Below are 25,765 nucleotides of genomic sequence, written 5' to 3'. Positions count from 1 at the left end.
CTAGACGCAGGTAGGTAAGTTTTGTCTTGATTAAACACCAAACTCTCTTGAAAGGACGCGTGTAATACCAAGAAGGGAAAATTCCACCTTAGATCTTGAGAGCTGGAAACTATCATGGCACAGTCAAAATAGCCCAAATCTTCTTTCCTAATATGCAATTTTACAAGAATGAAATAAATTCAAACCTAATTCTGACATGAATTATCACAAATGTGTTCTAGATCATGGAAAAACATAGCTTTTTAACCCAGGGAGACACAATGAACGTTATCACGGTATGTCATTTAATGGGCAATCAGTTTGTGAATTAAATTTTATTGTCTTTATTTTGTAGTTCAGTTCACAGATGAAGAGAAAGACCAGTTGAGGAGACTTCCAAATAAAGATTATATCCTTAAACTCATAGGAAACATAATCCATTAAAATAATCAAAAACTACTGATAAGTGCTTTTCCAACTGATTGGTTAGTTTGGAGAAGTAGTGTTCGCTTCTTTCAGTGAAACAACTTAGGTTTGGCTGGTAGCTTTGGGTTAAAAAGTGATTTTATAAAAGAAAAAAAAAAGAGAGAAAAAAACTGCTACTGCAGTGCACACTAGTTGAAAACAATAAAATATCCAGCTTTAAGTTAGTGTTGAAGAAAAGTTACTAATATTAATTTAAAAATTGTGGATTTGGAGCCTAGTGCATATAAATACAATATACATGTATCCACCAATAATCACTTCCTCTTCCATTAAAATCCTTGATTATAATATTTTTATTTGTTTACAGTAATAGTTATTTTTATACAATGAGAAAATGTCAGTTTTAAACTTTTTCTGCAATTGCTTTTATTACTTTCTATCTTTTATACATCTAGGTTTTACAATGTATGCATTTATTTAGTAAGTGATTACAAACATGTCTTTACGGTTAAGTGCCCTTAACTAATTACAAACCTTCTTGACGACAAAGAAGAACTTTCACTATTCCTTGGTCTCGTTGATATCGTCTATATCATCGCACTACAGAAGGAGAAAATACGGTAAAGAATTGAAAAATACAGGCTGTACTAGTACCTTGGTTCTAGAAGTTTTTTTGTTCACCTCAAGCTCAAGATGTTTTATTTACCTCTCATCTATGTGAACATGCAGCTCCATCCCCCTTATTTGAAACACCCTCAAAATCATAGCCTGAAGAAATGATCAAAGCTGAATGTCACTAAGTATTGCTACTGAAGCTTGACTGCATTTTACACCCAACCAAAAGGATCCGTTCTGTTTATCTAGTGCGAAGGATTTTATCTAAGCTAATAGTGATTTACAAAATGTTGTTTGCCAGGTTGAATCACCTTGGACCATCTCACGGATAAGTTCTACATTCTCGTGGTTTGAAGTAAGACACTTTTCATTGAAATGACAGATATTTGCAGAACACCTTTATAGACCTAGTGCAAAAAGAAAAAAAACCTCTATATCTATTTCATATCTAAGTTAAAAATTTATACTTATATATTTACATGAAAAACTTCTGAGCCCACACGGGGAATAATACTCTTGTCATTATTTTAGCCGAGCACGCCTCAAGGGCAGGAAGTTCCTGTCAAAACACGTTAAGATAGACCTCCTTTACTGACATTAAGACTGTTATTAAGCATGCAAAGAATTGTGGTACAAAACAGGGTTACAGCTCAGCTCGATTTCTGCCATTCCCTCGTGTCTGCTTTTTGGTACAGAGAAGAGGAGAGGGGAGGGGAGGGGGGTCTTATTTCTCAAACAGCGGCCGGTGATCCAAGCCAGGTTGCAGCCAGGGGTCGTTAAGCATTTGACATCACATTCGCATACCATCCCTCCTAAAATGCTAGTAAGACGATTACTGCGGGGGTCCCATCCTGGAAAATTCCTTCATATAAGACCAAACTTGAATACATATTTTTGGTTTTCTCAGTCCTTCAACAGCATCCATGATGTCATAATTTCTTGTGCCCGCCGATCTTTATCTTATCCTCTTTATCGACACTGGTCTTTGATCACTGCAATTGTTGAGGACACAAGAAAGATATTTTCTCTTGGTACGTAGCCGTTGTGTCTTTTTTTGTGTGAAGCATAACAGTTACTGTTTTTAACGTTGCAGAAGCAAGATTCGGAAATTTTATAGATGATGTAGTCTTTGATTTGAGCCAGACTTTATTCTGAACAAAAAACGGATGAGATTAAGAAAGACAAAAGAGGCCTTCGCCTTAGTTTTCCAACAGCCCTCTCCTCGCGGAAATTCCAATGATTACCATGAAATTGTAAAGAATTTTGGGCAAATGAAGGGGGAAGGGGGAATCTGTGAATCCCATCTAGGGGGAGTAGCAATATTCTTAGTCGTGTCATGCTGTAGAAGCCAGGATAAGTATTGACAACATTGGGCCAATGTTGACATTACAATGGGGAGTTAGAGGTCAAATACTTCATTCCTTGGCAGGTCGTCGACAGGTGTTGAGATGTCTATTAGAACTCCATGCCCTGTGTCGTGAAGAAGACCCTTGGTTTCTGTTGAATGATCTCTATTTGACCGACTACTGCGTTTGGATTCAAAAAGCCAGGTAAGATGTTTTAGAGTCATATTTATCTCTGTGTATTGTAGCTCGGAGGCCGAGCGTTTCCAAATACTGATTCCTAAGTCTGTGTGAGAGCGCCTTTTGATAGTGTCTCGTAATCCAAGGAAACCACGGCGGCCAATCAGAGCTCAGAAAATATCATAAGGGGCCAATGAGAACTCTCAAGGTGAAAAGAGCGGGAAGACGCGAGCGACCAAGACCACGATTGGTTTCAACTTCTGTATCTTATTGCTTGAGAGGGTATCCGAAAGTGTTCTAGACCAACAGAATGCAAAGTAAAGCAAAACCAGCAATCCCGGATGACAATCTCTAAGCCGCAAGTTTTCCTCGGCAAGTTTTCTGCTTGCTTTGGAAAGTCCTCTTTTCAAATAGCAGACATGTCATGCATTGACCACGTAGACTCGGGTATAGACTTGTTATCATCACCAGTAATTGCCATATGAATTGAATTAGAAGGGCACTCGTTAAGGAAGTTGTAAAGAGTTAAAGGGAAATTCCATTCCAGAAGGGTTTTTCCCAGAAAGATGACGTTGACAAGGTGTAATTCCAAATATATTCAACAAAAAATATATTATTTAGAAGTTTCCTTACACTTGCATGATCGATTGGCAGTTTCTGCTTTTTATCGGGGTTTGGGAGCTTGCCCCGTCAATGCGTTGCCTCGTTACCATATTATTTTTTTCTTGAAACAGCCGTAAGAAGCTTTCGTCTTTAGCAAAAAACCTCGAACAGGTATTTGACAATCATTGTATTTGCCTTTAAATATACGAACGAGACTGACTCCTATTTTCTGTTCGCACGATCTTAATCCGGTATCCGTTGCAAGGAGCGGCAGTGTTCCTTTTGTCTCTTATAGAGCTGGGTGGCGAGAATTACTGTAAGAGTAAAGTGTCTTGTCCGAAACCAAAGAAATCTGTGGCCGAAGGTCCTACATTTTGATCAGGACTCCAGCGCGAAAATCCTTCGGCGCGTGCCTGTTTCTCTCTAAGTGCAGCTGTTGCTGAATTACACGCGAGGCCTTGTACAGAAAACAATTCGTGAGAAATGGCGAATTTATGAGGAAGAGAGTATTAATTAACTGATTTCCAAAATTTAAAGATTAGGGGGCAAACTGGTAAAGATGGGGGCGAACTTGTTTTACTTCAAAGGGCGAATTCGCAATAGTGGTAAAAAGCGAACTTTAAATGGGGCTAAATATCCATCACCAAGACAAAATAATGGGCCTTTTGCCATAACCTATTTCTGAACGTATGTGGTGGTACCAGCCAGGAGGGAAATTCAAATATCAGATTTCGCGAGTTGAAAGAGTCAGGGGCGGAAAACTTTAAAGACTCTACGACTCCTTCGCCTCTCAGTAATTGAAGCCATATTCTCCATATTAGCTGCCTGAAAGAAAAATGTGACTTGGTATTTTGAGTAAAATGGTTGCAAAAGAGCAGCAAAACTCGTCAATTTGAAGTTTTCCTTTCGTGTCGTTTAGGTCCAAATGAGTAAAGGCGATTTGTCTTGGCAGTTAGAAGAACTGGAACTGGCCGCATGTTTGGTTCAAAAGGAAGAGGAGAAAACCAATTCCGCTGAAAATATATGCGGGACACGTGGAACTGAAAGCGACAATGACAGTTCCGAAAGTGGGAACGAGGATGATACAAGCGACGACGAAGGTGACGACGACGGAGACGGTGATAGGGACGACGAAAGTGGCGACGATGATGATGATACGAGCGACGACGAAGGTGACGACGGCGGCGACGATAACAGAGACGACGAAGATGACGTAGGCAACAGGGACGACGATTGCGTAGGCGATCTCGGTGAAAGAAATAAAGAAATAATTTCTGAAACTGTTGTTAAGAAAGAGATTTCAGAGGCTGGCCCTTTACTGGACAATGAGATGAAAAAGGATACAGATTCCTAGTTATTACATTTCTGCTGTTCTACGGAGTAGAAGGATTTTTGTGACAGACACTGACAACAGCAGTTGGTCGCACGACTTCCCCCCCTCCCCCGTTCCCCGTGGGTTGCACGGATGTTTAGCCAGTTGCACAATAACAAGGAGACGATGGGTCTGTGATAAACTTTGGCCATTTTTCAGGAGGCGATGGATCTGTGATAAACTTTGGCCATTAGTCAGTTTTAATCTGGACTGTCGCGGTTCAAATTTCTTTTGTTGAGATGACAATTGACGATATCCACAACCTTAGAACAATCAGTCCGGACTGTTGTTCGGGTCTTGACATCAAAACAGAGAAAGAATATTTTTTTTCAAATTTATTTATTTAGTGTTTTTTTTATACAATACTTACAAATTACAGTAATAACATAGCGTACTTAACTTACAAGGCTAACATAACTTATATAATAAGGATAACTAATGACAAAACTAGTATAGTTTACTGGTATAGCATACACTGATACCTAACATATACAAATGACTAACCTACCTTCACGACCTGGCAGACTTGCTCGTGCAAAACCTACTGTTAATTTAAAACAGACTTAACTTACTTACGTATAGTTGGTCGCTTGCATGTCTAGCCAGTTACACAACAGCTAACAATGGTTGTGTCTGTGATGGCCTTCGATAACATTTGCATTGTGGGAATGACAATTGACACAACATCAGCATTAAAAAAACTTGAATTACAGAAAACTTCAAAGGCTACGTGAGTCGGCGTGGCAAGGAGATTTCAAGCAGAAACAGGGTCGCTCTATTTCATGCGGTCCTTTTTAAGCCTCAGATTCTCCGTTTTAAGAACTTGGCAGCTCTGTGTTTGTTTATACCACGCTTCGAGAAAAGCGACTTTGGTCAGCGCGATTCAAAATTTCACATTTTTTTTCAAGGCAATTGTTAACCATCTACGACTAAAAAATCCTGTGGTGCATCTGTTCTCAGTGACTAAAAATAAAGGCACAGCGAACTGCACGCAACTTCCATGCCGTTTGTTTATCGAGTAATTTTTTTGCTGCTTCCTTTTTCCTTTTCCTGTTTTGTTTTTCTTTACTTCAGCAAACTGAAAGTATAAAACAGGGCTTTTGTCTGCCTGCTCTAAACTGCACATTGTTCGAGTGTTTCGCTTGCATGTCCTAAGAGTTAAATGTCACTTCCAGGAGGATGTAGGCGGAGCTGTGTACTTGCCGACTAAATTCATTAGAATTCTTCCGGGAAAAGTAAAAAGAGGAACTTATGCACGGAATTACAATATTTGAACGTGTACAAAATTTTTCCATCACTGCTTTGGACCTCGTCCAATGTCGATAAAAGACGAGTCGTGACTGAAATCATGTTGTTTACTCCGGAGAGAATCAAGATGTCGCCAAGTGCGATCATTTTGATAAAAAGATACTTGACCCGTCAAATTGCATAATTGTCTGAATATTGTCCAAATAGAGACTATTGTTTACGTAAAATTTAGTTTATTGTAAACATCGTCCAGGCGAGTCGCACAAACAATGGCAGATAAGAACGGCGACAAATCGAATCTTATTTTGAAAGTCCTCCTTGTGATCTTCATTTTGCTATCTGTAGCTTTGCTCATTGCGTTAATTGTGGTCGCTCTCGGAAATAACAAGGACAGCGCTGCAGAAACTGGAAGTTCATCCCCCATTATCGAAGACTGCCCGGAAAAAACTCAGCTGAATGCACCATCAGAGGGCTCCCATGGTTGGAGAGAGCTCTACCGAGATTTATCCAAGGAGGAAATAATTGCAGTTCGAGACTATATCATCAAGCAACCGTCCTTGAACGCAACAGCGTATGAAAATGCCAACATCAACGAAAACTATATTTACTTGATCGAGCTGCAACAGCCGCAGAAATCCGAGGCGCTCGCTTACCTTGACACGAACAACGCCCCGAAACCTACACGCAAGGCTCGAGTGGTTTTGTACAATGGGGGGAAAGCAAACCCGGATGTGAGAGAATATCTGGTGAGTCCGGTGGAAAAGCCTAGTCAGCACGCAGAATCGAAGGGCCCTGGTCAAAAATATCCGATCCCATTCAACGCGCGATTCCCAGACCCTAAAGAGATCGACCTAATGGACAAATTAATTCGTAATTTGACTTCGCACCCTGGCGTCGATAAACTCCTCAAAGAGGGAACGGATGGTTATTCGATCTTGGACTGTGTGCAGCCCAAGTGTTTGAAATGGGGTCTAGCAGCTCCCAGTACGTTCAAGATTAACGAGCGAAAAACGTGGACGTGGTTGATGCGGGATTTGATTGGATATTACATTCATCCTGTAGGTTTTGAGATGCGTTTGGATACAAGCGGCAACGACGTGTCCCTCTGGAAAGTGGATAAAATATTTTACAACAATGCAACTTATGACACGGTAGACGAGTTAGTGAACGCCTTTAACAGCGGATCGAAGATGCCAGTTTTCAAAGCACCAGAAGACAACGGAAGATTTTCAACTTATCAGCGACGTGGGAAGAAAGAACCCGCCCAGCCACTTCGAAATCCTCAGCTCTACGAGCCCGATGGCAAGCGGTACACTGTCAGCGGACGTCACATAGAATACATGGGCTGGAGTTTCTGTTTCCGGTCTCGGACCTCTTCCGGTATACAACTGTTCGACATCCGGTTCAAAGGTGATAGGATAGTCTACGAGCTGAGCGCGCAGGAGGCTGAAGCGTTTTATTGCGGTTGGGCACCCAAGCCAATGTTTACCAATTTCCTTGACACCGCTTGGAACATGGGATCCATGAGTTTTGAACTTCTTCGTGGCGTGGACTATCCTAACACAGCGACGTTCTTTGACTTGATTCATTTCATTGGTGTTAAAGAGCCAGCCGTGTACAAGAACGCGGTCTGTGTTTTTGAACAAGACATCGGGATTCCCTTACGAAGACATTATGACACCGATTTTCAAGGTAGCTACAACTTCTATGGAGGGGTCCCTGGAAGCGCACTGATCCTTCGAACAGCTTCGACAACATATAACTACGATTATGTTCTCGATTACATTTTCTATCCCAATGGTGTGTTGGAAGTGCGAACCACAACCAGTGGCTATGCACAAACTACTTTCTATACTCCTGACGAGGACCCATACGCATACCAGATCCACCCCAAGATGGCGGGTAGCCTGCATGATCACATTTTTAACTACAAAGTCGACATTGATGTACGTGGCACTAAGAACTCTCACCAGACTGTCGAGGTTGGCCTGGAGAACATCACAAGTCCTTGGTTCCTCGGTGACCGACACGTACAAAAGATCTTAAAGCGCCGAGTTCGAACAAAAGAGAAGGATGCGGTGTACCATTTCAATTTTCAGACCCCTACTTTCTTAAATTTCTTCAACAGAGAACAGAGGAACGCCTTCGGTGTCCATCGTGGTTATCGCGTTCAGATCAGGGACATGATGAAGCAGATGATCCCCGAGGCTTGGCCCATGATTAAGGGCGCGGCTTGGTCCCTAAACCAAATGACGGTCACAAAACAAAAGGACACAGAAGAGAGGAGCTCCTGTATGTACAATCAACTGGACATGGCCGATCCCGTGTTGGACTTCACAAAGTTTTACGCAGATAATGAAGACATCGAAAACGAAGATCTGGTCGCTTGGGTCACTATTGGGATGATGCATGTCATGCACTCGGAAGATGTCCCCAATACAGCAACCCCAGAGAACTCCGCAAGCTTCTACCTGAGGCCCTTCAGCTACTTCGACGAGGATCCATCCATGGGGATGTATGACGGTGTAGTCATCAAGCCAAAGGCTGGCGGGGGTAATGATATCGATACTCTGGGATCTCCAGCCACCCAATTAACCTGTACCCCTAAGAACAAGCCCATTGAGTTTTTTGGTCGTTATGGAAATTATTAGAGAACATAACTCTCTGTAAAAGGACATCATCAAAGATCCCACAGCTTACGCAAATAGTATTCATATTTTCTAACTGGAAGAAAAAAAAATTGCGATAAATGTTTCCTGAATTTAGCTTCGTTGACCTTTTTTTAGCGAGTCTTTTCGACAGTAAAACGTGATTTCCAAATCGTCAGGGATATCTTCGGCGTCACGCAATTATTTATCTCGCGTTGCGTGTCAGCCCAAAATAGGCACGCACATGCATTCTGGGTAACACCAAATACCCAGAGAAGTAATTTTACAAATGCAAGAGCGATTACTTCATGAACTGTTAGGCCATAGGAAAATTAAATCAACATTTTGATTTTTTTTTTGTTGAAACTAGAATTTAAAAGTTAATGCTGGGGGAGGGGTGGGGTTGTGTTGCCATGGAAGGGCCAGTAGGCTCTAACAGATCGAAAATAATTATAATGAGTTAATGTACAACTCTAACTTCATGACTTACCGCTCTCCCACTTCCCCCTCCCCCCATCGCCATTAGACAAAACGATTTCTGCCGTTTTCTCGGACTGTGTCTTCGATTCTTTTCGTGGAAGAGCGCGGGCTCGCTAAACGTGGAACTAAGTTCGTGATGTGTTAAATCTTCTTGGCTATCCGCTTGTTAGTGCTCTCTAAAATCATATATTCATTCGATTATTGATTTTTAATTTTCGTTTGTCTTTTTTTAGTAACGGAAACGTTTCGTGGACAATAGAACTTCTGGTAGAAATATCGAAGAGCTAAAATATTGATCTTTGAAAATGTTTCTACCGTTGCCGATATTTAACTCTACAAATTCAAAGTACAATATCAAAAAGAAAATAACTTTTCAATTTTTTAGGCCTTTTCGATGTACTGAAAGAAGCTGAAACATCCAAGTCCCGAAGAAGCTTATTATGGCTACTATGATGTTTCTCTTACAGTATCCAAACATATCAGCTGATATTATCCGTGATCTTGATATCTGCGAGCCAGATGTCTTGAGTAACAAGAGATGGATAACTTGTAAGACTTGAAGCACACTTGATTTTTGAAGAGCTTATTGTGCGTGTATTTCCGTTTCCTTTAAGCATACGTATTTCTGCTTGTTTCCGGTTTAAGACTGCGGTGGCCTGCAGACTATCACCAACTTGAGTGGCTAGACATTTTTAAAATGGCTGCGGGAAGAATCGAGTAGTGAGCAACTTTTTTTTGGCGTGATCCGTTTACAAGAGGGAAGCCTAAGTACGAGAATAGCGCACAAGTTTGTTTTTCGTAAATCTGGTGTAGAAGCTGCGTGCATAGTTAATTTTCACTCGAACTTCTTTTTCGCAGGTTTTCATGGTTGAGCGACGTACAATTCTTCTCCTGGAAGTGGACAAGATCCTTTACAAAAACATCTCGCAATCCAGTTTTAACCGCATGACTGATAACAAACCGCAGTCTTCAAAACATAAGCGACGGTCTAAATTACACGCAATCTATGAATTAAAATCATGCAAGTTTGAAGACTTCATGACATATAGATATATGTGCGTTAAACAAATTTCGAAGCTCCTGGCGAATATGATAAGACTAGTGTTGTTTTGATGTTTTGACGAAATAATACATCAGCCTTTGTCTGACTGCATAGTTCGGACGCGCACACGCCCGAGGCTATTTTTCTGATAGAAGGATAACCAATGTTGTTTACGAAATTTAAGACTAGGTTTACACTAGAGGAGAGTTTTCCGGATTCGTAAATGTTTCCGGATTCATCAATTTTGGAGTATTCGGATTCGTAGGCGTTTACACTGAAAGGATATTCGGATTCCTGACCGTTTACACACAACGACAACTCCGGGAACATTCTAAATGGAATGGTTACCAAGCCCAGTGTTGTTTTATCGTTCGATCGACAAAGTGAAAATGCCTCCCCCAAAAAAGGCTAGAATCGATCCAGATGCCACTGAGGCAAATTTGAGTCGGACAGATGCCAGGCCATCTACGTCGTCGGCAATCAAGTGTGGCCGACGTTAAACTTCCTTGCAATAATAATTTGCGTTTCCTCAGAAATACTGCGGTACACATGATAAAATTTATCGCCTGAACCTGCAACAAGATTAGGCAGCCGGAGACCACCAGCAATGTTAGCACCAGATCCTCCATTTTGGTTCACCGCAAACTCAAAAGATCGCAGGCGGAAATAATATCCGGATTCGAGAAAAAAAAGCGGTTACACGACAAAACTTTCCGGATTCAAAAGTTATCGGATTCAAAGTTTCCACTTTAAATTCCGGATTCAAAATCTCCGGAGATATGACCAAACCGGGAAGTTTTTATTTCGGATTCGTCCACTTTCGTGTAAACGGCAAAATCAATCCGGTACTAAAACGGGTTCTGTCCTGGTGTACCGGTTCACAAGGGAATTACCATTGTTCTTTCTTTGTTTAGGAGTCATTGGTTAGGTGTAGTGTATTGTTCGGTCTTTTGTATCGGCTCTTGTGAACCGGTACACGAGGACAGAACCCTAAAACGTTTCGGATTCATCACGAATCCGGAACAATTTCCTCTAGTGTAAACCTAGTCTAAGAAGTAACCTACGCAGCATGACGCCACTAATTTGATCATTTGTTTTGGATAAAACATTACTTTCTCGCAAACGACCATCTGCACTACTGTCGTTAAAATGCTGCACAATAAACCCTTTCTGATTTGCGGTTTGTTCGGTACGCGGCAGCGACTAAATGACTCTTAATTCTGCCTTCTTAAAATGACGTGGCAAATACCATTACGCTGTTGAATACACGGCTATTAGGTATATTTAAGTTCAAGGCCATTGATTAAGCCGACCTTGTCGGGTAGAGGAAGGAGCGGGGCGCCTTTAATTTCATCATGCTAGAGGCTGTTGAATGTACTCACATTAACTCACCACCACCCATCCCCCCCCTCCCTTAAAGAAAAAGTTCTCAAAGGGTCAGTGAAAAAAGCATAGTAAAAAGTGGGTGAGACGTAGTGAATTCTATTATTATAGTTTTGCATCTGATTGGTTGAAAGGGTGACGCAATTATTTTCACCAATCCTAGGGCATTTAAGTAAAACCAATGTAGTTCCGGATTGTATTTTCCTTTCGCCTTTAGGTGAACTTACGCCAGCCGGCTGCTTGGTGCGGCTTAAGGCTGTGTTCATAATTAATTGAATGAGCAAGACCAACGGCGCCAGCGTTAATTTGTTTTTAACGGCTTTAGATCTTTACCGCAGCCTAGGGAAAAAACTCAGCAGATTTTGTCACCTGTTCTGAGTAGTTCATCAGTCGGGCACAACAATGTGTCTAGCCGTCTTTCTCAATTTATCTCCGTTCAAGCCTTACCGATTTTTATTCTTTTGTTGGAAGGTGCCTTTGTAAAAGGTGAGATACGATAAATGTAAAGATTTTTGGTTTAAATGCTAGCATACTACGTTACTTTCAAGTCGTCTTCACAATTTGTTTCTCGTTGGAGTAGAACGATCGTTCCTGTCAGATACTTACTTTATAGACTTTGGTACCATTTCGTGGCTCAAGTTTGTTTTTTATTATTATTTCTTTGGCCATCGATTAGTACGAGTCCTGTGAGATAAATTACTGTGTTAGTTATCCCCAATTTAGCTTTAACTTTGGCCGATTTGTGTTTTCATGCGCTAGTCAGGAACACTTATACCGATGTGAAAATGATAGGTCGGTTTCCAAATCGACAGGGATTACGATTCTTCGGGAAGACCGAGTCGATTTTTTTCTTAATTAAATGGGCAAGTTTCAGGTTACATCGTCAGCTACCTTTGTGGACAACCTATGCGAATCGTACATTTCATGTTTTTAAGTAGAACGCAGGTATACTTCCAAAGACAACTATGAAAATTACGAAAGTGGGCATGCATGAGCCATCCGTTTTGGAACACTTGATCGAGGGGAAGACATCTTCACTTCTCTTTTTAGCGATTTCTTACCTCGGTTAACACGAAAAGTTATTTCCACACTGTTACTTTCATTTTCTCCTCTGGCCGATTTTGAAGGCGGTCAAACGTTTTCAGCGGAGGTTATGTTCCGCCTCGATTCATTTATTTGTATCCAACGATGTTGTATTTCGTGTCGCAAATAATCGCCTTACATTGTCGTTAGTGCATTGGCAGTTGTCGCATGTCTGACGCGAATGATCGCACAAAGTTACCATGGCTGTATTCTAAAACTCTGTCTTGGTGAAGTCATTGTAAGTCTCGTGCTTGAACTAGCGTTCAGTAGCGTCTTCTTTCTTCACTAATACCATCCTCGGAGACCCAGGGGCTGAGTTGATTTCAAGTTAGGGCATGAAGAGCCCCTGGGGACATTGTCTTACAAGACTAGTTCCAAACGGTCGCAGTCGTTCTGCCATCTGATTGGTGCCAGAAAATCTTTGTGTTTTTCTGCCCAATCAGAGTGAAGTGTGCTTTAGAGTACTTTCGTGTGTTTTAGCACGGACATTATACTAGTAGCTCAGTTGCTCGCTATGTTTGTTTGGATCGTGCGAAGGAGATTTGCTTCAGGTGAAAAGTTTCAGTCTCAGCACACAATGTAAGAGAAATCGGTCAGATTGTCCGCGAAAATCTTACCGGAAATTACTGAATACTTTCGCAGGTATCACTAGAGAACGTATATGAGAACGATCCTTCGCAGTAAAGCACTATTTGAGCAATAGTGAAAATCAGACCTGAAAAAATTTCAGGCCTGTACGGGATTCGAACCACTGACCTCTGCGATACTAGTGCAGCGCTCTACCAATTGAGCTAACAGGCCAACTGGGAGCAGGCCATCAAATTAATTCGATATAAACCCGTAGATGATAAATCAAACAACAACAAACATATGAAACATATGTGTGAACTGCGGTTATGAGACGTATATGAGAACGATCCTTCGCAGTAAAGCACTATTTGAGCAATAGTGAAAATCAGACCTGAAAAAATTTCAGGCCTGTACGGGATTCGAACCACTGACCTCTGCGATACTACTGCAGCGCTCTACCAATTGAGCTAACAGGCCAACTGGGAGCAGGCCATCAAATTAATTCGATATAAACCCGTAGATGATAAATCAAACAACAACAAACATATGAAACATATGTGTGAACTGCGGTTATGAGACGTATATGAGAACGATCCTTCGCAGTAAAGCACTATTTGAGCAATAGTGAAAATCAGACCTGAAAAAATTTCAGGCCTGTACGGGATTCGAACCACTGACCTCTGCGATACTAGTGCAGCGCTCTACCAATTGAGCTAACAGGCCAACTGCCATTCGTCGGAGGGAAGGGCTAACGCTCGAAACGTCAGCTTTTGTAATCGTTACGGTGGCCAATTTACCATTTCAACTTAGTTGATATATCCAAATTATTTCGTTACTCCCACCGACGCAGCCCCAAACAGTTTCTTTCGAAACTATCAGCCTTTATTCACCTGTACTACTAAGCTGACATTTGCACTAAAGCAAACCCCGCCCCTTCCATCCAACATTTCTTGGTCTTTGGTTTTGTTTTTCCCATTGAAAACAGCATCGGACCGATTCCCAATGATCATAGGTATTTAACTTGGTCTTCAACAATCGACATAAGAGGTGAAATGACAATGACCAAGGGACTAGAAGAGAATTTCAACACTCTAGACAGCAGTTGAAAGATTAAACTTTTTCCAAACCCCTTCGGTAACTGCCCGAAAACATCTTTCCTTCCCACGATCTCCTCGTTAATAAGTTTTTGTTCAGATTTTAATTAGCTAACCGGAAACACAGCTAAGCTTTCTCTTAGCACTTGCTGGAGGTCGTCCACGAACTCAACGTTCTCTGCAACCTTGGCCGTATTGTGAACGACTTTACTATTAAGATTAGAATTTGGCGCGCACAAAAGGCAGAAAGATACGTAGGCGAAAGCGCCAGTTGCTCGACATACCTTCGTGGCTCGTGCGACGAAATAACCTCACGGGATTGGTAAAGTTTCAGTCACAGCAAATTATGCAAAAAATCTAGAAAAATTTAAGCTTAAATCTCGTTTAACGTTTAAAGCGACATATCAATGAATGTAACCATCGTGTTGTATACAAACCTCGCAAACTTTAAAACACGTTCTCTAGTGATACCTGCGAAAGTATTCAGTATAATTTCCGGTAAGATTCTCGCGGACAATCTGACCGATTTCTCTTACATTGTGTGCTGAGACTGAAACTTTTCACCTGAAGCAAATCTCCTTCGCACGATCCAAACAAACATAGCGAGCAACTGAGCTACTAGTATAATGTCCGTGTTAAAACACACGAAAGTACTCTAAAGCACACTTCACTCTGATTGGGCAGAAAAACACAAAGATTTTCTGGCACCAATCAGATGGCAGAATGTCTGCGACCGTTTGGAACTAGTCTTGTAAGACAATGTCCCCAGGGGCTCTTCATGCCCTAACTTGAAATCAACTCAGCCCCTGGGTCTCCGAGGATGCACTAATACTTGCTGGATTTAATTTTCTCTGATTAGCATAATTATTTTTTGTGAGTTTACATTTGAATGTGACTTGGGCGACTTCTTTGTATACTAAAAGACGATGTAGTGTACTTCTCGAGCACCTTTTCCGTGGAAATGTAATGAATTTTGTCGGCAATTTGTTCGTAAAAAATTTCGTGTTTCAGAGCGCGTGTTGTAAACTAACTGTACGTGACAAAGAGGCTTCCTGCTGTCTCCAAATATACGTTGTTGTTTTGAATATTACAACGCATCTAGCCACCGACTGACCTCAGGAAAACGCTCTCTTGCACTTCAAAGGACGAAAGAAACATTTGAGTGTCCTCACACCTTCCTTACCCAACTTTTAATTCGGGTCAAGAACGCCAGTCATCAAATTATACAGCAGTTTTTGGTACGACTATTGGCGTGAAGATACCGTCTGTTTATTTTCTTATTATGATTGTGTGATACCTCCTTTGTCTTTGGAATCTCGTCAAGTAAGTAGTTCATAAGAGAGCAGGAAATGATTGCTTCAGGCTATCATTCTCTGCCATTGGATAAAAATTTTCAAAATGCATTTTTCTATGAAACGCCTCCATGCCAAAGAGTTCGATATGGTATGTTTATCTAACAGACATGTAAACAATACTTTGATTAATACCTAGCTTTTTACTAATATCCTTCATGCCCTTCTGTGATCACAGAATTCTGTAATTAGATATAACATATTTTCCCACAATTAGATTGTGTCTTGGAGCAGAACAACTGTCACCTTGAGGCAGTTTTGATGGTAATTGTTTTTCCAAAGTTGTACATTGAAATGTACAATTTTCATGAGTAGTGCATGCACCCCACTCCCAGTGTTCCATGGGGCACCCTAAATCAATTTGTGACCTCTCACAGGAAAACGTTCCGAACGGTTAGCCGTTTTTAAACGGATAGCCGTTCACCAGCCGTTCGAATGGATTAGCATGCCGTTCGAACGCCTCAAGCTATCCGTTCTTGAATATTCATCATCCGTTCGAACCGTTTGAGCTATCTGTTCAAGAAATTTCACCATCCGTTCGAACGCCTCCAGCTATCCGTTCTCGAATATTCATCATCCGTTTGAACGCCTCTAGCTATCCGTTCTTGAATATTCGTCATCCGTTCGAACGGTTCGAGCTATCCGTTCAAGAAAATTCATCATCCGTTCGAACGCCTCGAGCTATCCGTTCTAAAAATTTCATCATCCGTTTGAGCGACTCGAGCTATCCGTTCAAGAAAATTCATCAGCCGTTCGAACGCCTCGAGCTATCGGTTGTAAAAAATCCCTCACCGTTTGAACGCCGTTTACCGTTTGGTTACTCAATTCTTCATTAAGCTGTTGTTATTTGTAAGCGGAATATCAACCTCGCGCTAATGTGTGACCTCTCATGGAATTCGTCCATTCTGCAAGCCAGGTACCGAAGATCTGGTTGCCCCAGCGCCGTGAAACAACGACATTGCTGCCGTCAACCTGAATGAATGCAAGAACGCATCAAAACTCCCAATGACCCTTCATTGCATTTCGTAGGGGAAATCCTAGAGGTCGAGCGTTCGACATTGCACTCTGGGTATTACAAAACGGTTCCTTTAGGAGCCACCACTTCTTATTAAAGTCATAACCAACACTGAGCTTACAATAACCAAAAAACGAATGCCAACACAGGCGTCCCAGCAAAAGCCTTGAGCAAAAGCTTAGGATTATTTCATGAAAGCGTCACGCGTTGTGTGACACGGTGTGAAGTTACGCGAGAAACCGTCGAGAATTTGAATGCGTTATAAGGAATAGTATAGGGAACAAAAGTGTCTCAGTTCAAAAAATCCCCACGCACTATGCTGAAAACGAAGATTTTCTACCATAATTTCCACGCTTGTTCGTGTCTGCCTGGGCCTTTGACTAACAAGGTGGACATGGCCACGCAAGAGGCTTGGGTCTTAGGTTAATTTTATCCCTTCCGGCCTCTTGCGCGACGGTGTCTACCCTGTGAGTCATACGCCTCTACGAACCCCACACTTGACCTTCTGCCGAGCGACAAGAACAAAGTATCTCCAGGAAAGAGAAAGTTGCCAACTAGAGTGTTAGAAAGCCCATCTTCAAGTGCAGTTAGAGAGCCGAAGCTACAGGAAGTAGGATCTCAATGTACTATCAAAAATAAGATGTCAGTCCTGTCCAATTGGTCACGACTTTACTGTGTTTGGTGGCTCCTAAAAGAGCCGTTGTTTGATTGATTGCTCTAAATAGAGCAGTTACAAAAGTGTCGATATTACTTTCTCCTCCAATTCATCTAATCCCTGCCGCATGTTCTCGAAACTTTCAACAACAGAATGATAGTTCTCCAGAACAGAAGATAAATCTTGTTGTTCTGATACAGCTGCAACTGTCTCTTGCAGTTTTTTTTCAGTTTCCTTTAGTTCCTCCAATAAATCGAGGCGTTCATCGCAGATGTGATTTAGAATTTCACGCTTTCGATCCATGAAGGATTTTTTCGTGCACGCTCAAAGATAACCGTTTTACAATACGCGATCTCTGGCTAGTGAGACAAAAGACAAGTGGCAAGTCCGCGGCATATCAAAACTCCACAAAAGAACCAATACTAAAAATTCTACAGCTAGTGTGACAAAAGATCAGTGGTGGAAAAAAAATCACACGTCAAATCGCTGTGGGCATACCTTACTTTGACACGTGTTTAGTGGAAAACTGCTTAACTCAGATTGCACCGGGCGTATCTGAAGATAATTTACTTTATATGTGTGAGCTGAAGAAGCCAATTAAAAGCTTAACAAAGCCTAGCTAAATCGAACATCAACCTTCTTTCAATCTTCTTCGAAAGAAATTCAGTTCAACTTCCATGTTTTGAAGTGACAATGGTAGCACGTGCTTAGCGTTTTACGGCGGCTTGCTAAAAGGATTTGAACTGACAAACTCGTGATAGTGTTGATATTCTTTTGAAAGCAACGTCCGATAAGCGCATTCATAATGATTTGAATATAATTATACTAAGAGTTCCTTTTTGTTTCTTGCGTTGTTTTGGAATGCGCATCAAGCCAAGAGATCTCTCTAAAGACAGATAGACAAACATGTTCTCTCGGAATTTTTTAGTGGACTTAATGGGCGGTTTCAGTATGCGTATATGTATTTCTAAAGCTTTTGTTCTTACACTTGACAATGGCTGGCCAAAGGTGTGATAAGTAAGAAGCGATATTTGTGTAATCTACATCTAAATTAACGCAAACAGACTTTGGAGCGGTTTTCTTTAAATTCAGTCCCTTTCTTTTTGTTTACTTATGCTGTTTTACTTTATTGAAATGTGAGACCATGTAAAAACGTTAAAAATAAAATTAGCAATGAACCGAATGAACTGAATAATTATTCTAATTCAGTTTTCGTGAGAAGACACTGCTGGAGCAACTACATCTGGGTGTTACGAAAATTAAGACCCCGAAAAGTAAGACCTAAGACCCCGAAATAAATCTTCAACCTTTCAACCAGTTCGCTCGCGCAGAAATACCTGATATGATGTTAATTCTCATGAATTCCAACGCAATGTAGGCTTTTCTCATCCTAGCCTCAGACGCAGTATTTTTTAGGGGAGGGAGTGAAATACGACCAACTTATTCCTCAAAACTACAATCAAAAGTATTCAATTTTATTAGGATGAACGATCAGGTGAGTCTTTCGCGGTATTAAACTTACGGATAGCTCGACACTTAGAATTTATTTTACTTTTGATGAACTTCCAGAGCTTTTCTTTTTCCTCGTTGTTGCTAGTGGGACACTTTGTAAAAACTAAAACTTTAAGTGAATTGAGTTTGGCGATGTCAAGACACTTTTTGCCATAGGTACCATCGGTATTGCTGGTCGCAAGTTCCTCAGTGGTGAAGAAAGATGGTAGGAGCTTTAGAGCACACAAGTGCCGTTCATTTTCACTTCCCAGGGTCTGCTGGACTGTTTTCACTTTCCTTGGGGTCACACATTTACCAATCAATTCTTCGCCGACTTCGGAAACCGAACTTGTTCCTGCTTGCCCAACTGGGATGTCAGCTGGTTCCTCGCATAGACTAAGTAGCAGGTCTTTATCAATGCTGGTCATGTCATCTCCAGACGGCTCAATGGGTACGTCTAACGGCGGTATCTCATCACATTGGTTGTTTATCGTGACATCGAGCTGAAAAGCAAGGAGAAAAATAAGGGTGATTTTCCACTGGCTGAGTGGAACGAAATAAGTGGAAAATGTTTTTCTCACACACCGCTGGGGCCTGGGGATGGGTTAAGGTCATGTGATGTGTAAGGCGGTCAGTTGTTTTTTGTTGACCGCCATTGCTTGACCTTTTTCTGCGAAAGTGCTTGTATTATTTACATTTGTTACGAATAGTTAGTCACGAATCATTAGTAAAGCATGCCGAAGGAAACTAGACGTTCGAAGAGGAGTTCTCGGGCGGTTAGGCGACTTGAGCCATACAACAAAAGCCCTAGTCAGCGAGGTAATAGTCGATCAAGTCAAGGATCAAGGCACGAAAGCCCGAAGCGCGAGGACCCTCCAAACCGAACCGAGGAACCGCCAAGTTGGGCAAAGGAGCTGTTGCAGCAGCAGAAACTGTATTCGAAAGAGTTAAAGAAGCTGAAGAACGAGATTGATGATGCGAAGCTTCGAAAACATGGCAAACTGAGCGATCCGGAGCCGGAGTTTCGCTTCGAGGGAAACAAAAAGCAGTACAAACTTAATCGTGACGTCTTGGATAAAATTGACAGGGCTAAGAATACGAGTGATGATGAGTCTAGCTCCGAGCTCCTCGAAGAAGGTGAGCAACTTCTTTTAGAACGGAATAAGCACATTTGTCTTGCCGATAAATATGGGTGGGACACGGTGGAATGTTATGCAGCCGAGCCGCTTGCTAGTGATTCTGGCGACGAAAAACGGATAAAAAAGGCCATAAAAGAAAGCAAGCAACTCAGGGAGGAGAAACGAAAGGCAGCTGCAGCGAAGTGGAGACCGAAGAAGTCGCCCCTACCACGAGGAGTTGATGGGTCGAAACGTGTGGTTGAAAAAACCCACAACTTCCGAACGGCGGGAATGTCGTCCAACGTGGCATGTGACCCCAGGCAGTTGTGTTTTCGCTGCGGTCGAAACGGCCATTACGCCCGGGATTGCCGTGCATCAGTCGCAAGTGGAAGTCCAGGATGGGGCCAGAACAATGGCCAATCATCTGGAAGTCAACAGTGATGCCCTGAACTTCCCCCTAGAAGAGAGTGTATATAGATGATATCTTGAGTTCGAGAATGTTGATTTTGCTTGTCCCACGGTTGTGAAAGGCAGATTGAGGGAGAATATCTCGTTTTGGCAGAACATTGGGGCTAGCAGGTGGGTGCTGCGTGTCCTTCAAGAAGGCTATAGCTTACCATTTATTTCCCTTCCTCAGGAGGCATTTTTCAGGAACCATCCCAGTGCTGTCGAGGATAATTTTTTTGTTTGCACTGACATTTCAAAGTTACTGTTGTCTGGTGCTGTAGTTGAGGTGAAAAGTGAGGACTTGGTGGTATGCAACGCACTGGGTGTTGTGAGGAACTCTGCCCAAAAACGCTGCCTAATCGTGCACTTGCGTTATGTCAACCAGTTCCTGAGGTCATGCAAATTTAAGTACGATGACATTCGCACAGCAGCAGACTTATTTCATGAAGGCGATTGGTTTTTTTAAATTTGATTATAAAAGTGGTTATCATCACATCGAAATATTTCCTCAGCATTGCAAATACCTCGGATTTTCCTTATTCTACAAGGGGCAGCTAAGGTTTTTTAAATTCATGGTCCTTCCATTTGGCTTATCAACTGGTCCTTACCTCTTCACCAAGATCCAGAGAGCACTCGTGAAACACTGGAGGGGTAAAGGCTTCAGATTGTTTACATATCTGGACGATGGAGCAGGTGCAGACCAGGACCGAGGTGAGGCAGTCAGGTTGTCAGCAGAGGTTAGGAGGGATGTTTTGTTGAGTGGCTTCGTCACCAACAAAGAGAAGAGTCAGTGGGAGCCAGTACAATGTGGTGAACCTCTGGGCTTTATAATGGATTTGCGATCTGGAACTTTCCAGGTTCCACCAAGGAGGGTTGATGCTTTGAAACAATTGAGGAATGATACTATAGCTAAGAAATTTGTGGTTTCAGCACGACACTTGTCACGCATCACTGGTTCACTGGTTTCCATGGGTCTTGCCTTGGGCCCTGTAGCACGACTCTGGACTAGGGCACTTACAGGGACCTATGTCAAACAGTTCACTGGGACATACCTTTCTTGATATCTCCGGAGAGTCAAGCTGAAGTCCAGTTTTGGAAAGTTAATTTTGACACTGGTGGTTATCCTATATGGTCCCCTAGTCCGAAGGTAGAGGTTATTACTTACTCAGATGCAAGTGGGCAAGGTTGGGGTGGTTTTGCAGTGCAGTTGAGTGATAAGGTAGCCAGGGGCAGCTGGGTCCCGTGAGGAAAGTGAAAAGAGTTCTACGTTTAGAGAGGTGACTGCCATCAGGCGTGTGCTGGAATCTTTTGCAGATGAAGTCAGGGGTAAAGATGTGCTCCATCGCACCGACAACAGGAATGCAGAAATTGTTTTGTCAGTAGGAAGCCGCATCAAGGAGCTGCACATGGAGGCTGTAGCAGTTTACAGGTTGTGCCGGGAACTTGGCATGCGCTTAACAGTTGAGTGGGTTAGCAGAGATGAGAACACGAGAGCAGACGAGCTGTCGAGGTTGGAGGATTCTAATGACTATATGTTAGACCCAGCTTGCTTTGATTACATTGACACCTTGTGGGGTCCCCACACCATTGATAGGTTTGCTAGCCTGAAGACGAAGCAGTTGAAGGGGTACTGCAGCAGGTATCATAACCCAGGTTGTGTGGCAGCGGATGCATTTACAGTTTCTTGGTCTCATGAAGTTAATTGGCTTTTTCCTCCTCCATACCTGGTTCCACGTGTGTTGAAGCACATGTCAGCAGGAAGGGAGAATGGCACCTTGATAGTTCCTGAGTGGCGTTCAGCAAGTTGGTGGCCACTTCTGGTGGAGAAGAGTGGGAGCTGGAAGTCCTTCATTAGCCAGTCCATGCAGATTCTACCATACGAAGGGATCTTCCTATCAGGATCAGCAGCTAGTGACATTTTCACAACGGGCGTTCCTTCCTTCTCCATTCTGGCACTCAAACTTTGTTTTGACGGCATATGCTGAACATTCCTCTCGGTGAAACTACTATGATGAAGTCTGTTTTGGACCTCGTTTTCAGCTCTTGCGATCTTGAGCCAGCCAACATTGTCGTGTGGGAGTTGGATAGATGATGTGGCTCATGACTGGTCAGTTGTTGTTTTGACAAGACAGCATGTTTGTGATTATGCTCTGGATTGACAGCCGCTAAATGTGAACACTACGTGACTAGCAGTTTGTTGCCGTTATGGCAGAGCCGCCCCCAGCCGTGTTGGCCTAAGGGGTACCGCTAACACTGGTTAGCGGTGTATGCTGGCTGTATGTTAATGTGGATGTCTGTAAAGTTTTTTCGCGCGCTCTGTTTGCTGTTTTGGCAAAGTAGCCCCTAGCCGTGTTGGCCAAAGGGGAACATCATTCTAGTACTGGTTGCCAATGTGCATGTGTTGGCTAGTTTGTAAAGCCTTATAAGTCTTGCTGTTTGGGCATGTTTTAATGAGTGTTATGGAGGTGATGATGTACGCAGTGTTTTACTCGGTACATTCTCTTTCAGTTTCCAGCCCTGTCCCAGAGGGTGTTAACTTATCTGGCTGGTTACGTGGGGAGACTATGACTCATCCTAGACTGAAGTATCTTGCGAAGTCTCTACCAGCGATCCTGATCCAGGACAGAGCACCGAAGACAGTCAGCACTTATGTCCGTGCTTATGAAGCGTGGCGAACATGGGCCGTCCAATGTGAGGCCACTCCCCTACCAGCGGATCCTACAGTGTTTTCCTTGTATTTGGTACATCTTATCCAGCAGGACCGTTCAGTCTCCTGTATTAACTCTGCTATCTATGGAGCTAGCTGGGTCCATAAGAAGAGTGGCTATCAGCAACTGAGTGACCATCCGCTCATACAGCAGGTGGCGGAGGCCGGAAGAAGGATCCTTGCTAAGCCCCCAAATCGCAGGAGGCCTCTGGAAGCCAGCCATGTTAAGAGTGCTATCCGTCGCCTCGAGCAAGGCTCTTTGTCTGATATCCAGGTAGCTGCTTTGTTCGCTTTGGGTTTCTTCGGCTTCCTTCGCTGGGACGATCTGAGTCGATTGACTGTGGACAATCTTCAGTTTGAGGATTCTCATCTTGCCATATTTCTCACACAGAGGAAGAATGATCAGTTTCGCCAAGGCTCGTGGGTTTTCATAGCTCACAGCGATTCATCACCTTGCCCGGTTGCAGTGGTTGAGAAGTTTCTGAGGGTTGGCAATCATGACAGGAAGTCGCGGCTATTCAGGCGGGTGTTGTCCACAAAGAAGGGAATGAAGCTTAGGATAGATCCTATGTCATATAGCCGGGCAGCTGAGTTGATTAAGGCCAAGCTGCGGAAGGAGGGGCTAGATCCTGCCTTGTATGGAATTCATAGTCTGCGATCTGGAGGCGCTACAACCGCAGCAGCTTTTGGGGTCCCTGAGCGTCTGTTCCAGAGGCAGGGCGGTTGGCGTAGCGACAAGGCACAGAATAACTATATTGAAGAGTCTTTGGAGTCCCTGCTTCTGGTTACCAGGACAATTCAAGACCAAACCTCATGAATTATAGGCGTGATCCCAAGCTGTTCAGAACCTTTTTTGTACTTATGAACTGATTTTTGCATTATCTAGTGCCCTTATGAGTCTGTTTGACTTTGGCAAGGCTTGCTACTTGCACATTATGTTCCATTCTGTAAGCCTTGTGGATTTTGTTTTTGGAAATAGTATTTCTCTTAGTTTTTTACTCTATGCTTTGTGCCGTTGCGGTGGTTGGCTTGACATGGCTCTCAGGGGTGTTTGAGAAGGGTGATTTTCCACTGGCTGAGTGGAACGAAATAAGTGGAAAATGTTTTTCTCACACACCGCTGGGGCCTGGGGATGGGTTAAGGTCATGTGATGTGTAAGGCGGTCAGTTGTTTTTTGTTGACCGCCATTGCTTGACCTTCCCACTCACCCACCCAAGAGTTTTTTCAGTTGTTCATTACACTTCTAAACGATTTTAGATTTTGTCTCGATTCTTAACTAGTTCATGTTTTGAAACTCCATGTATACTTGTAAAATTTGATAGCTGTTATTGTGTGAATAAAGGTCAGGCTTGCGGTGGTTGGCTTGACATGGCTCCCAGGGTTGTGTGAGAAATACGCATTGTCATTGTGTTGCATTAAGTCTGCTCTAAGTCTAGCATCTACTCATAAGTGAAAATTAAGGGAGCCCTCTTTTCTAAAGTTATTTAACAGGAACCTGAGTAGTTGATATCTAAGAACCTCTTACCAGGGAATAATTATTTTGGGATTGTCCCTCCAAGGAGCCAAGGTGTGCCTCAAAGTTGGATAGGTTGTCTGCCAATACAGTCATTTTCCTCAGCAGTTTATCTTCTGTTTCTGAAACAGATGTTTGTATTTTCTCCATCATCTGTAAAGTAGAACAGATAATTTGGTTCACCTGACTGATACAAATCTTTAACAGTTCTTTCGTCTTTCATGCTTTTTGAAAGAAATTTGCGCAAGTAATTGCAGAAAAAACTCTAGACCACAGGTTGGTAAATACCTTAATGAAGCTTTCCTGCATTTGCATCTGACAGGAAAGAATTTTTGTTGTCGCCTCCTCCATGGCATCCAGCCTGTTCACCAGGTGACGACACTCTTCTGTCTTAACAGCAAGTTGCTGGCGGAGTATAGCGACCACATCGTCTTTCGTCGAAGGTTTCGCTTGAAGGTTTGCCAAGATTACTAAGTCCAGGTCTGCATGAGAAAGTTCGAGACAGTCGTATAGGTTGCTAATAACAGTTTCCGCTTTGAAGTAATCCGAACACTGGTCGCCTTTCAACCCTCGATGACATCCGCACCCAACTTGTAAAAACTGTTGCACTTTGGTGACGATACTAGAAACGTCTTCTTCTAGCTCTCGTTGAATTCTCCATTTTGTGATTGTGTGAAAAGGCAGCAATTGACACAAGTTGTTAGCAGTTACCAAGGCAACGCATTTTTGATGGACTGACAGGGAAGCTGGGATTATGGAAATTTGAACTTGAACTTCAGAACTATCATATGCTTTTCGCGTGCAAGTTCCTTGGTTGTACCTTATCTTAATCGGTGGAATTCAATAGTAAAAATATTAATTATAATCCATTTGAATGCGCCGAAAGTGAAGTCGAGTTATTCAAACGATCGAGTTTCGACTCGTTTCAAGTGATCTTTCCACAGATTGTGTCAAATACCTCGCATAACTTAACACCGCGTAACCCAACGCGTGACGCTTTCCTGAAATAATCCTTCGCTTTTGCTCGAGACAAGAGCTTGGGACACCTGTGTTGGCACTCGTTTTGACGAAACCATCAGTTCTGTTCAAAATAATTTCTACAGGCGATCACTTGTTCGACCGCTACCGTTGGAAAAATTAACTTTTATTAGCCGTTTTTAATCCGTTCGACAATTTTCATTAGCCGTTATCCGTTCGATCTCATCTGTTCGAAAATAAATTATTATTATATTCATTAGCCGTTCATCCGTTCGATAATTATTTTAATTAGCCATTCATCCGTTCGACCTCATACATTCGAAAATTTTCATTAGCCGTTCATCCGTTCGACCTCATCCGTTCGAAAATTTTAATTGGCCGTTCATCCGTTCGAAAATTTTCATTAGCCGTTCATCCGTTTGA

General features: G+C 42.5%; 3 protein-coding genes and 3 pseudogenes across 5 annotated transcripts in view; 5 read left to right on the top strand and 1 right to left on the bottom strand.

Moving 5' to 3' along the window:
• Positions 1–5,508, top strand: part of LOC148729822 (protein SHQ1 homolog) — a 12,785-nt pseudogene extending 7,277 nt beyond the window's left edge. The window contains exons 7-13 of the transcript XR_016001517.1: positions 335–389; positions 939–1,025; positions 1,322–1,375; positions 1,928–2,051; positions 2,450–2,570; positions 3,278–3,317; positions 4,066–5,508. The product of XR_016001517.1 is annotated as a protein SHQ1 homolog (transcript). The remainder of the gene's footprint in view (positions 1–334; positions 390–938; positions 1,026–1,321; positions 1,376–1,927; positions 2,052–2,449; positions 2,571–3,277; positions 3,318–4,065) is intronic.
• Positions 5,509–5,942: 434 nt separating this feature from the next.
• LOC148729821 (diamine oxidase [copper-containing] pseudogene) lies at positions 5,943–8,767 on the top strand (annotated as a pseudogene). The gene has a single exon (XR_016001179.1). The product of XR_016001179.1 is annotated as a diamine oxidase [copper-containing] pseudogene (transcript).
• A 2,792-nt stretch (positions 8,768–11,559) lies between these two features.
• Positions 11,560–24,229, top strand: LOC148729818 (uncharacterized). Its single transcript, XM_088760001.1, has 2 exons — positions 11,560–11,805; positions 22,653–24,229. The coding sequence occupies exon 2, from the start codon at positions 22,709–22,711 to the stop codon at positions 23,666–23,668; it is 960 nt and encodes a 319-aa protein (XP_088616127.1). The 5' UTR covers positions 11,560–11,805; positions 22,653–22,708; the 3' UTR covers positions 23,669–24,229.
• Positions 18,543–25,198, bottom strand: LOC148729817 (uncharacterized). The gene is made up of 3 exons (XM_088760006.1): positions 24,653–25,198; positions 24,377–24,517; positions 18,543–19,082 (listed from the first exon to the last, which is right to left on the bottom strand). The coding sequence occupies exons 1-3, from the start codon at positions 24,713–24,715 to the stop codon at positions 18,567–18,569; spliced, it is 720 nt and encodes a 239-aa protein (XP_088616132.1). The 5' UTR covers positions 24,716–25,198; the 3' UTR covers positions 18,543–18,566.
• On the top strand, positions 19,077–20,184 carry LOC148729820 (uncharacterized). The gene has a single exon (XM_088760003.1). It carries the CDS (start codon positions 19,314–19,316, stop codon positions 20,136–20,138), a length of 825 nt encoding a protein of 274 aa, XP_088616129.1. The 5' UTR covers positions 19,077–19,313; the 3' UTR covers positions 20,139–20,184.
• LOC148729819 (uncharacterized) lies at positions 20,179–22,239 on the top strand (annotated as a pseudogene).
• Positions 25,199–25,765: the final 567 nt, after the last annotated feature.

This window comes from Stylophora pistillata, chromosome 5 (assembly GCF_964205215.1).
Source record: "Stylophora pistillata chromosome 5, jaStyPist1.2, whole genome shotgun sequence".
In the NCBI taxonomy this organism is placed as follows: domain Eukaryota; kingdom Metazoa; phylum Cnidaria; class Anthozoa; order Scleractinia; family Pocilloporidae; genus Stylophora; species Stylophora pistillata.
The sequence above is the reverse complement of the archived record's forward strand: the minus strand, read 5'-3'. Positions and strand labels throughout refer to the sequence as shown.